The following is an 11,059-nucleotide window of genomic DNA, read 5'->3' on the forward strand; positions in this document are numbered from 1 at the left end:
GCCTGCCAGGGACGGGACCCCGGCCCAGACAGACCCCGCCGGCCTCTGGGGACGTGGCCCCCGCCGCGGGACAAGGGGGGACAGCAGCCCCCGGCGCGCGCTCCGGGCTCGGGGCTTCCTCTGCAAATGCAGCCCTTGGGAATGAAATAGGCAGAGAGACACTTACCATCTCGCCTGATATTCGAGGATCGCAAGGCTTTTATAGATCCGCTCTGGGCAGGGGCAGTGGTGCCCTGACGGCTGCAAAAGTTCGCACAGACGACAGCGTAGAGGAGGAGGAGGAAGTCGAGCAGTTGCATTGGGATCGGCTGGGAACGGGACCGCGTCTCTGCAGAGAAACCGGCTCTTCCCACCGAGGGTGCTTTCTTGCCCCGTTCCTGAACTTTAGTTTGTTGTTGTTGCGGGTTGCTTTTGTGTTTGAGGGAGTTGTATAGAGGGGGGGGGGGGGAAGAAACAACAACAAAACACACACAAAAGAAACCCCAAAACAAAAAAACACCACCACCCGAAACAGCGGTCGCAGCTGCTGAGTTACTCTCCGAGCTGCCTCCAAACTTCCTGCACGCAGAACTTTTCTACCGCGTGTCTGGGGCCGGCCGAACTCGGCAAAGGTGAGAAATCCCCCGCCGGGTTGGCCGCCCCCTCCCTGGCAGGCGGGGGGGCTGCCGCGGCCGCGTTCCCCTGCGGCCGCCCCGCGCTGCTCCGCGCCCGCTGCCGCGCTGCGCCCGCCGCCCGCCCCGCCCCGCAGAAGCCGCCCCGGGCTCTGGAGCGGAGGGAGCACCTCGGGCTCCGCTGCAGGGACCGGAGAAAAGAGGCCGCCCGGGGGAAAAGGGGGCGGCCCGGGGGCAGGGAGGGAGGCGGGCGGCAGTGGCCGACGAGGGGAGGCAGAGAGAGGCAGGGAGCAGCGCCCGCGCCTTCCGTGAGCTGCCGGTCGCGCCGTCTTCAGCCCGAGCAGAAAGTGACAGGAGAGGTGGTGCGACGGAGGACTGTCCCCCGGGCCGGGACCCGATGGGAACCGTGTCCCGCGGGCTTCCCGCCAGCGAACAGGCCACGCACCGAAGCGTCCTGTCACCTTCGGGCCCGCAGTGACCACATAAAGGTTATTGCTTGGGCTGGCATTACTGAAATCGCTGAGTTGCACCAGGGTGGGTGAAGAGACTTGGTGGAATAACCGGTAAAAACACATTGTCTGAAGAAGACTCATTTGCAGTTGTCCCTGGGACAAATAGATGGTTTCTTCTGTCATGCCAAGCAGTGTCCAAAACATTTCATAAAAAGTCATTTCCTACTAATTTACGTCCTCAGTAAATTGTGCTTGATATTAAAAGATTTTACTGCCTGGAAAACATTATGTCTAAAACAAAGGTATGTGAGGATTGTGATCAGACTGCTGTTTTAATACTCTTTTTCCATCCATTAGCTGCAATGAAAATAATCAAATGAAAGCTTACAAAAAACAGTTTTTAACAGTTGTCTGAAAAATTCTTACCTACTCAGTTTACACTTCATACAGTCTTAGCCAGTGTTAACAAATCATAACATGCTGCCAGACCTTTGACATGAAACACCTCACTAGGAGAAGAATGTCAATACGGTGCTGTATGAGGAATATTGGATGAGTCCTGCTACACTTGGAGTGCTGCCTCTGGCTGTGTGAAACATTTTCTCCAAGAGCATGTTAGAATGACAATGGGACCGAAACATCTTGTATGTCTTAAGGAACCAGTAGGGTGCAATTCTGTTATGCATAATTAATGGTTCTTTATCCCTTTCATGTTCCCCAAAACTGACAGCGAACCTAATCCTGCTCCCACGTGGTAGCTAATGGAAAGGCTCCAACAGCGCTTCATTTGTGAGCAGATGTGCTTATATTTTAGGTGCTCATTTCAGGGGGGAAACTGAGCAGAGGGAAGGTGGCCAATCCAATCATCCTAATAGAAGTAGAAAGTCAAGTAGAGGATATGCAGCAAATGAAGACAGGGGGAGCTCTGAAGATGTCTTCTGCTTGTCCAGTCAATGTGTCTGCCTCTTTCCCATCGCTTTACAAGGAACTGGCAGAAAGCATCAATAAGATCCCAGCTACCTAGCTTTCTTCCAAGTGATAGGAAGTATCTCTTCCAAGATAAAAGGATGTACTCAGTACTCTGCCCTCTACCACAACTCCTTTGTGAAGTCTTTCCTTTCTCAGTGCCCTCAGGTCCTCATTTTCTCTCAGACTCGGGTCCCGTAATTGATTCCCCTTTGGCCATTTTAAAATGGTGGATGATGAAGAGAAATAAGAACAGATCGTCTTCCACCCAGAAGGCAGACAAAAGGTTTTTGACAGTGTCTGAGCAGTTACAAAATTCAATCGAGAAAGGGCACCATTTCCTCTTTGTCTACCCAACTTCATCCACATAATTTTTCTCACGTAGAATTCATACATCTTCCCAAGAGCTGGATTGGAAGCTAGAGTTGTATGGTGTCTTTCTGGCCCCATGCCTTCCTGGCTGCACAGGTCCAGCTTTGACTCTCTCCACAACTGTTCGGCTGATACGATCCCTGGCTTGGTACATACTATATACTTAAACTTCTGAAGCTGACCAAAGCACAAAACTGAGTTGTTTCTCAGCACCTTTTTTGTGTGTGTGTGGGGGGGATTGTTTAGGGTTTTTTTGTTGTTGTTTGTTTTGAGTTTTGTTGTTTGTTTTTCTTTTTGTTGGTTTTTTGTGTGTGTGTGTTTTTTTCCCTTTTTTGAGAAGAGTACAGAGTACACACTGCTGTGGAGCATAAGATGAAATTCCTGTTTCTGCAGCAGAGGTACTTGTTGTTTAGAGAACTCTCAAGCAAAACAGCACAGGGCTTCATAAATTAACAGTGATTAAAACAGGCAAACGGATTCAACCACCAATGGCTTTTAAATATACCAAGGGTAGCTATGTACAACTTGTATCTTATGCTCATGGTACTTTTCAGTTCCTCCCTGTGCAAAGCATGGGATGCTGCCATCACAGTTCTAAAGCCAAAAATGTTTTTGTAGCAGAAGGAACCAGTCTTTTTCTCACATTAGGAAACAGCCAGGGATTGTTACTGCAGAGTTCTAAACAGAGGCCTAGCTCTATCAATTATCAGATATTTATTTTAGTCCTAGTATCAAAAAACCCTGTCTTTTTCCATTTGATGTGCAGATGTGCAGAAAGGTTTTTGCGTTAGAGCAGCAAGACTGACGTGCATTGGTAGACCTTTGTAAAGAAGTCTGCGTTTCAATGACTGTTGCTACAGTTTCTGCATTCAGTTTAAAAAACAGTAAACCCACTGCAAAACAGAACAATATCTTTATAATAAGGTGTCATAGAACCTCATGTCAAAGGGTGAGAAGTTTGGATTATGTTCAGGCAGTTTTGTGAGACTATCACCAGATCTTCACTTTCTGGGGAACATTCTAGTACATTGTCTAATCTATATTCTAAAGGATTGTGATAATTTAAAGCATCAGGAGATTTCTATGTGAAGACCTACAGCAAATCATGGTTACTGTATAAAAGGACGCGCTGATGTATAAGTGTGATGACCTAGGTAATTATAAATCTGTCATTCTGGCTGAGATCCTGGTAAAATAATGTAACAGTTGATATGAGACTCAATTAATTCAAATTAAAAAGAAACTAATAATAAGTAATGCTAATCAACCTGGAAAATCTTACCATGCTAACTTGGAAATCTGGTTGACAAAGAGAATAGCTTCAAATTACAGCTTTCATAAGGTATTTGACTCGGTGCTGTACAATTTAAATAATATGAAATTAAAGTCATGCATATTAGGTGTTTTCAAAACTTATTAAATGACAAGTTTAAAAATGTTTACTGAAAGGGGAAACATGATTAAGTGGATTCTTTGTGAGAGAGCCCCACTTGGGCTAATTTTTGTTTCTGCATTGATTTGCATTTCCAACAATGACCTGGGAAAAATGCAGTCATTATTCATGACATTTGCAGATGACAAAACCTTGGGGGAATAATTGGCTGATTTATAGTAAGACTGTTATATGGAGATAGACATTTAGATAATGGGTGGAACTGTAAAGCTGAGCCCTGGAATAACTTATGCTTTAAAGTAACCAATGGCAGAACTACCAGTACCTGTACTATCTATCTCATGTCATTTTAGTCTTCTGAAAGCACCTGATGTAAGCCAGTCACATGGATTCTCATTTTTAATTGAGAGAATGGGATACCCATCAGAGGGAACTCTAGCCCAGCAGTTTTAGGCAGTTGTACCTGTTTGGCATAAGTTGCTTGTTTGTTTGTTCGTTTTTCTGGAAGGTCTAGTTTCTCTCTACTGGCTATGAAGAGAGCATACATTTGTAGTTACTGGGTAAAGTAATTAATCCTGGAAGACATTGGTGCAGGAAAAAATATGGGGGTGATTTATCAAGGAAGTCAATGGACTATAGTCCTCTCTATTATCATTTGTTGACTGGGAGTTGCTCATGTGTCATACAGTTTGTCCATGGAGCATAAATGTGTTGTGTGATTAAGTAGCAAGACCCAAGGTCTTTGTGAATTATCACTGAGGTCCTTGAATATTTGTTTAAAAAGGGGAATATCAATTACAGTAGGGGCATTACCCTTTGTTCTATAATTATTTGACTTCATGCATCACATTCCTGTGAATATAGTCTAAAAAAGGACCTGATAAAGTGAAAAACAGTGAGAGGAAAACCATTGGATAGAGGTTGAGAAACATGCTGTTGAGGTAAAGTGTAAAAATAATGAGTCATTTAGCTTGTCAAGGAGAAAATCAGTGGGTCACAGCTGCCTCCTGGAGGTAGGATATTGATTCTAGAATGCTATTCTGTCTAATGGATTATGACATTTCAAGGAGAAAGTTTGAGTTAGACAAATTAAGATTAGAAATGAAAGGCATACTTTTCAGTATGGAAAGCTGTAGAAGTATCAAAGTTTTTTTTTATTTTTCATCACTGAAAATTTGATAGGCAACATTTGATGCTTTTCTAAAACCAGGCAAGTGGTTTCAAACTGTACTTAGGAACTGATGTAGTCTATTGATCACTTCTTAAAGGTCTGTAAAGGTGACAGAGAAAAGCATGTTCATATGTACTGTGCTACAAGCCACAGATGAAATTTCTAAGTGCTTTTGCAGTTTATTGGAAACTGACAATTAAATAAATGTACCTCTAGTGATTAAGTCAGGGCAGCACTATGATTTCTGTTACATAGGAGGGCAGACAAGTGATGACAATAACCTTATCCCCTCATTTAGAATCTTATGATTTGAGAATGAGAAGAGGTGTGTAGAGTAGGATGGAGAAACATCTCATAAATGCTAAAATGTGCAAGTAAGTGAATGTAACCATGATGGCAGACCAAAGGAATGCAAGGAAAAGGTACACCAGAGACATTATATGTCTGAAATTGCAAAACAGAGGCAAATCTGCTTATTGCTAAGAAAATCACAGTACCCCACAGGCACCAAGATGAGAAGTGCAGCACATGGATATGGTCCAGATTTACTGTGTGGGCTACAGGCAGCAGAGCAACAACATACAAAGGAAATTCCCGGTGAACCTGGTAACTTTAGATGTGGAGAGTATCAAACAACAACCCAAGCACTGCTGCCTGGTATCATTGCAAACTTGGCATTCATTCATGGGAATTGAAGAGCATGTTAAAATGCTCAGAACATTCGATTCAGGCCACAGAGCTGTTTGTCCTCCTCCAACCACCAGCTGTGCGTGCTCACTTGTCTGGTCCATTCTTGCAAACAGCTGCAGGCAGCATTGATTTATCCAGCCTGTTTTCTCTCTTGTGCCTGCACTGCTGCAGGATGCTATGCCCTTCTCCCTTCCAATGTCCACCTGCTTCCCTTCCCAACTCTCATATTACTTTTGCTGTCTATATGTAATTTTGGGCTATTTATCCACTACACATGTTCCAGACAAATATTGCACGACTAACATGCATGTAGGGAGGGAGAAGAAAAGTATAACCCAAGTTGAACACATTCATTTATTACATAATTTAGAAACTGCTGTATCACTCAGACTCTCCCACCCATACCTAGTTACAAGGCCAATTGACATGTAGTGTGCATGCAATATTCAGAGACATGCTTTCAAAAATTAGTGTGAACCACAATAAAAGAGGAAATGTTGCCCTCCTGAGGTAAAGTAGTATTTTTTATTATCCTCCATTGATACCAGTAAAAACAGCATTTAGTTTTAAATTCAGTTTAAAAAATGATCTATGTTTTCTCAGAAGTTTTTCTTAATAAGAAAAGAATACCCGCATACATTTCATCTGCATCTCAGTTCCCAAGTTCATAGATTTAAAGGATAGAAGAGAACTTTCTGACAGGATATTATTTGACTTCCTGCATAAATATGCCAATGCATTTTGCTTTCTGACCTCTTGCTTTCATTTCTCCAGAGTTAGTGTGGTATCTTTTAGGAAAAAAATATCAACATTTGATTTTAAAATATGAAAAAAATCAGTTTTACAGTATCTTGAGACAGAGATTTCCACACCATCAATATTCAGTAATTCAAGTAATTAATGACTGCTTTTAAAGATTTTGTGCTTTTTCCACTCTGCACTTTGTACTGTGTATAAAAAGAGTAATAGTTTATCAGGATCCTCTGCTTGGCCTTTCAAAATACTTGAATGTAAGTAATCTGAACCTACTGTTCTGGACTTTGCAAAGTAACTGTCCTCAAGTCATAATAACTTCTCTACTTCTTACTTTTGTGATCCATTAATTCCTTTGCACCTGTCAAAATTAGGTCAGATGTTGTTTCTCTTAGATATATTTGAGTTAGAAGATTGTCATCTAGACTTTCACAGAAATTCTAGAAATGTTTTATTACTGGTAGCAGGAGATCTCTAGGATTGGAGGTTGCAGACCGAAACTTCTCATGATAATTCAAGTTTTCTTTAATATTGTAGGTATTGCATAAGAAATAAACCATCCCATTTTAGTAAGAGAACAGTAAGGTGTAGCTTCCTCTATATGTTATCTTGCCCAGATGTTACCTCTGAACTATTCTGTGTTCTCTCCTCTGGGACACAAAGCATTTTCCTTCTCTTGATGAGCATTTTCCTTCTTCAGTACATTTTCAGCCTGGGAACACTCTCAAGTTCTGTAATTATCTTATGAACTATTTAGAACATACCATTTGAGCAGTGTTATAAAGACTGAAATGCAACCCTGTGCTGGACCTTCTAAGCAGTAAGTTGTGTCTTGGCACCATGAGGATGACACATGAACTTCTTGTCATCTACTGTTTTTCAGTTGGTGGTCAGCTGAGAAGATATGTTAGAGATCAAATGTCTTCATTTGTTGATTAAAGATTCCCCCTCCATTGTCTGAGAGTTGAAGTTCTGATGAAGCTCTGATACATACACATGTATCCTAAAAAATCCTCTGTTCAGCCATCTAGATCATCAGAAGTTTATTATACTATTTCCAGGATTTTGTAAGGACTGAACCTCCCAGTTATTTACAGCTTTTCCTTGTCCTCCTGAGTTACATCCTCCTGAGTTACAGCTTGCTGTTCATCTTTTGTCTTCAGTTTTGCAGAACACCACTTACTCATCTTGTCAACAGTGTTTCAAAATGGCTGAACCGTGACTCTGGGTTTGGTTTTGTTGTTGTGTGTGTTTTATTTTATTTTTGTGTGTGAGTGAGTGAGTTTGGTTTTGTTTTGGTTGGTGTTGGGTTTTTTTTTTTTGGGGGGGGGAGTGGGGAGGGCTTCGTGTTTTTTGGTGTTTTTTGTTGTGTTTTTTTTTTATTATTATTCCTGGGTAATTTCATCCCTCTTTGAGGCTTGGGTACAAACGTACAATGGAGATACTTACTAAATCAAATTGCCCAGAAACCTCAGCCTCATTTATTTTCTGTTCTTTATTCTCGCTCAAGAATTTTCCAACACCATTTCACAAATAGGGAAATTTCTGGCTTGCAGTAAGAAATGCACAATGCACAATGGAGAACCACTTTTCCATTGCTGACCATCTTAGTATTGTGTGTGTTTTTTGCTAGGAAAACACACTTGACATGCTGCTTCTTGACATGGCTGTATTTCAAAACTACAGTAAAATGAGGTATTTTCAGTCATTTCAGAATTAATAAATTGATGTGATTAAATGGACAAATCCAGAATCTGAGGTTCAGAAATGCAAGAGGGTCAGAAATGCAGGAAGGTCAGAAGGCTCAAAATTCTGTCTCCTGGAGACAGAACAATAAAACAATAGTTTGGGTTGGAAGGGACCTTCAGACACCATTGAGTTCCAATTCCCCTTCATGGGCAGGGACACGTCCCACTAGATCATGTTGTTCAGAGCCCCATCCAACCTGTCCTTTTCCAGGGATAGAGCCCCACAACTTCTCTCAGAAACCTGTTCCACTGTCTCTCTACCCTCACAGTAAGGAATTTCCTCCTGATATCTAACCTAAATCTCTCCTCTTTCAATTTAAAACCATTACCCCTTGTCCTCTCAACCACATGTCCTCTCAACACCTTCCACTGGATCAGGTTGCTCAAAGCCCTGTCCAACCTGACTTTCAACACTTCCAGTGATGGGGCATCAACAACTTCTCTCAGTAACCTGTTGCAGTGTCTCAGCACTCTCACTGTAAAAACATTTCTTCCTTACGTCCAATCAAAACATACCCTTGTACCCAAGGTCCTTTGTCTTGTCACTACAGGCTCTGTTGAAGAGTCTTTCCATCTTTCTTATAAGCCCCTTGTTTGTCTTGAAAGGCCAGTGAGGTCTCCACAGAGCCTTCCATTCTCCAGGCTGAACAACCCAACTTGCTCAGCCTTTTCTCACAGGAGGGGTGCTTCAGCCTTCTGATAATATTTTGTGTCCTTCCTCTGAATCTGCTTCAACAGGTGCATGTCTTTCTTGTGCTGGTGATTCCAGAGCTCCACAGTATTCCAAGTACTCCAAGTGAGGTCTCATCAGAGCGGAGCAGAGGGGGAGAGTCACCTTCAAAGCCTTCTTTTGATGCAGCACAGATTACAATTCACTTTCTAGTCAGTGAGCACACTTTGCCAACTCACATCCAATTTCTTGTCCACCGGTATCCTCAAGTCCTTCTCTGCAGGGCTGCTCTCAATCCATTTATCTCTCCAGTCTGTGTTGATACTGGGGATTGTCTTACCCAGGTGCAGGACTGTACACTCAGCCTTGTATATATTAAAATGTATTCTGTGCTTACCGTTCATTTTCATTCAAGGAAGCTAGTTTTATATCACACTGAACATAGAACCCATATACAACAGAGTAAGCAACCAGATTTTCAACTGGCGTTTATTTATAAGTATTAGGAAGAACACATTAAGCATATTTTAACTTGTTTCTTTTAAATATGGGTGCTTTGTAAGTCAGCTTGTTAAGAAAACATTTTAAATCTGCTTGAATGGTAACACATGAGAGTCTTCATCTTATTTTAGGGGGAACAGTGAGCATTATTTATCTCTGGTTCCAAACTAGTGGGAATACATTCAGGCTGTCCAACTCTTTCTTCAGATCACGTTGACATACAGAGAAGCTGAGTTCACAGTTTTATGCGCACAACACATTAACATAAACTAGTTAACCACCTGGCATTGGTTAAGCAGAATTTATGCTGATACTGTGCTAATGACCTTCCACACTATCATTAGACTAAATCAGTCTCCTGGGGGAAAACCCAACAAAGCATACTAATTCAATGCATTCCTAGGAAGTAGCATGTACAGTAAAATATATTTTGTCATTTATCTAGATCCATTTTCATTCAAAATTACTTTCTAAATTAAATACCGAGGCCTCTCCAGGGGACTCTGAAATGGCAGTATGAGACAAAAACATGCACTTGAAAAAAGACAAACAAAAGAAAGATTTGTGCATACCTACAGTCAATGTGGGCATTTTAAAACACTGATGTACTGTATGAGCAAGTGGAGGCATAATCTACTCTAAGCAGAGAGCTAAAAAAAACAACAAACAACTTAGAAGGCTAAACAAAACTTAGAAGGCTAAGTCTGATGTGGACATCATAGGCTCCCTTTACAGTCTGTGAAAGAAACAGGTGTCACTAGAGAGTGTTTGGTCTAACATGCTATTGTCTTAGGAAGTGTTGAGTTCCCCTCCCCTCCAGTGGCTTTCTCTTTCCCCCATAGCTGTAAGAAAACCATAGATCATTAACACGGACTTAGGTGTCTTAACTTGAGGAAACATAAGTTTGGGCAGATGAATTTCAGCCCAAATAATCACAGCAATCAGAAATTAGAAAATGTCAGGAATAAAATAATTTGTAAATCTTGATTCAGACTCCTTTTACATGTGAAGGACATATGCTTTAATTATTAGGAATTTTCACTGCTTTTTTCAGAGGATTCAGTACACAGAAGAGATTAACCATATTTTTACAGTACAAAGGGAAATAGTCTGTAGAACCTTTACCTCATTTGTTGCAATGTTGAAAGTTATGAAGTGAGTAGGACAGGAGGTGGATGGAAAACTGTATCCTTCAGGCAGTTGTCTCCTGAAAGTTTCTGCACCTGCCTGTTTGTGTTGCTACATGGATGACATAAACTGGATTTCTCACAGCTGGTCTCTAGCATTGTGTTTCTCATTTTCTGGATGTCCAGCTGGAGACAGTAAGGTCTAACTTGAAGAAGTGCAGAACACACATAACTGCAATCAAAGTTAACTGAAGTTTTCTCCTAAACATGTGTAGTGCTATATAATGCCAAGCATTCTAAATCTTAGTATCTAAAACTAATGGAAACCATTTACCTTATTCTTTCTGTGCCCCAGTCCCATTTGAGAAAGAGGATGATGTCTGATAGTTTTTGAAAAGTGTTCATGTGTTTTAGATGTCTGTCTATGAATAAGGTGAATTGCACCCTAGAAGTACCTGTTTCTTTTCCCAGTGACAATAAGGGAAGCCCAAAGTGAGTAGTTCCGGATGAAGACATCAGGTCTGCAGATGTCTGAATGCAGGGAAGGTGTATCCTGCCTTCTGTTATGACTTCCATTTGGGGCACTGAATGAGGCAGAGAATCCA

General features: G+C 41.6%; 1 protein-coding gene across 1 annotated transcript in view; it reads right to left on the minus strand.

Moving 5' to 3' along the window:
- PDGFD (platelet derived growth factor D) overlaps positions 1-351 on the minus strand; it is a 138,373-nt gene extending 138,022 nt beyond the window's left edge. Inside the window, exon 1 of the mRNA XM_009999380.1 lies at positions 167-351. Coding sequence (XP_009997682.1) covers positions 167-299 — 133 coding nt within the window. The 5' untranslated portion in view covers positions 300-351. The remainder of the gene's footprint in view (positions 1-166) is intronic.
- Positions 352-11,059: the final 10,708 nt, after the last annotated feature.

This window comes from Chaetura pelagica, unplaced genomic scaffold (assembly GCF_000747805.2).
Source record: "Chaetura pelagica isolate M959 unplaced genomic scaffold, ChaPel_1.0 scaffold85, whole genome shotgun sequence".
Taxonomy (NCBI): Eukaryota; Metazoa; Chordata; class Aves; order Apodiformes; family Apodidae; genus Chaetura; species Chaetura pelagica.